Below are 1,712 nucleotides of genomic sequence, written 5' to 3'. Positions count from 1 at the left end.
ATATATTACAGCACAAGGGGACTTCTATTGACTATATCTGTTGTTTATCATATTTTCACTTGACCTCTCTCCAAATGTCACAGAAAATAGAAAATATCAGAACAACAAAGCTTGTGTATGAACAAGAGGTCTCACTCCAACATAAACTGAAGAGTGTCTCTGCTGTATTTCTGGTTAAAACAGGTTCTTTACTTACAGATGGTAAAACATTCAAAAATATTACTCAAGTAAGAATACTTCATAATTAATAATATTACTAAAGTAAAGTAAAAAACAGTATGGTTTAGTAAAACCACTGCTACACTGTACATTTTCCYTTGAAAAGTTACTCAAGTAAATTTAACTGAGTAAATATAACCAGTTAATACCCACCTCTGATAAACAGGCAAATTATTAGTTTGCATCAAACAAGGTGGAAAGCTGATAATAAGACTGTAGCTGTTTCCAGTCTCACTCTACTGTTACTGTGTCAACAGCAAAGATCCACTACCAGCCACCGCTGCCAACCATGAGGGAGTTCCTCACCCAGAACATGCCTGTGGGTCATATGATCAAATTCATCATTACRTATCAGACGGTGAGTAGCACAAGATAGTTTAACCGTTATTCATACAAGATGTTAAAAAAACAGCTTTATATAGTTAYCAAATAATGATAAACGTAAGTAATGGTCTAACAGTGATCATTTTTTCCTCGTTTGGTTTTAAAGATTCAGCCTCAAAACGAGTTGATCTGAGACACACCTCTGAAAAGAGGTGAAAGAGGGGCTTGTGGAGTTACAATAAAGAGGAATTCAGACCAAAGCATTGCAGTTCCACTTTAAACAGACCCCCAACTGAATGATTTGAATGTGAAAAATAAGGATTTAAAAGCCAGAAAAATCAGCACATACAAACAGCAGAGTTCACCACATTGCTTGTTTTTTTTGGTTTGATATTTGACTTTTAGAAAAACAATACCAGGCTGCAAAGTGTGSTTGATCTTAGCCCTGATTCTTTTATTAAAACTGGATTCAGTCACAGGAATTCCCATTCAGGGTTGTAAAAAATGGTTTGCATAAATACATTTTCCAAGCAGTGACTTCAGACAACAAACGGCGGATTTTCCACACTTTTCTAAGATCCACGATTCGTACTACAGAGCTCTGAGTGTGCGAGGAGTGATTCCTTTCATCTTCATTTTGCTCTTTACAACCACGCAATTAATTATCAAAATGGTCATGCACCTTGTTAGTAGATTAAATATGTCAACTGTAATGAAGGAAGAATCATTAGTGCTTATGCAAACATTTATTAGATCTGTGCCTCCGTGGGTCGGCACAATGCATTTAGATTCTGATAAACACATTAAATATTGTTCGTCAGCTGAGAATATGGTTTATTTAATACTTGTGTCCTCTTCTTGTGTGTTTGTGTGGAGTCAGCAGTTTTATGCATGATTGAGGAGCTCACTTTTACTAATTACAGTTAGGAGTTGGAGCCCAGAAGGCAGGTCTCGCATGACTAAAACAGACATCAAATTAAGGGCACAAAGGTAAAGSGTTGTGAATTCTTCTTCCCTGACAAATGGAAATGAGCACAGAAAGTCCACACGAAGTTATCTGATGTGGAAAAACTGTTGTAGTAGAAACTTCAGGCTAAAGTAAAATGGGTTTAAAACTCATGGATCAAATTTAAATTTGCTTTAAAAACAAATGCAATCCACTGTGTTCA

At 36.0% G+C, this 1,712-nt stretch overlaps 1 protein-coding gene across 1 annotated transcript in view; it reads left to right on the top strand.

Moving 5' to 3' along the window:
* si:ch211-127i16.2 (probable flavin-containing monoamine oxidase A) overlaps positions 1–1,712 on the top strand; it is a gene marked incomplete in the record, with an annotated part of 73,959 nt that overhangs the window by 33,461 nt on the left and 38,786 nt on the right. Inside the window, 1 exon segment of the mRNA XM_014002455.1 lies at positions 477–577. Coding sequence (XP_013857909.1) covers positions 477–577 — 101 coding nt within the window.

This window comes from Austrofundulus limnaeus, unplaced genomic scaffold (genome assembly GCF_001266775.1).
Source record: "Austrofundulus limnaeus strain Quisiro unplaced genomic scaffold, Austrofundulus_limnaeus-1.0 Scaffold13, whole genome shotgun sequence".
Lineage (NCBI taxonomy): Eukaryota > Metazoa > Chordata > Actinopteri > Cyprinodontiformes > Rivulidae > Austrofundulus > Austrofundulus limnaeus.
The sequence above is the reverse complement of the archived record's forward strand: the minus strand, read 5'-3'. Positions and strand labels throughout refer to the sequence as shown.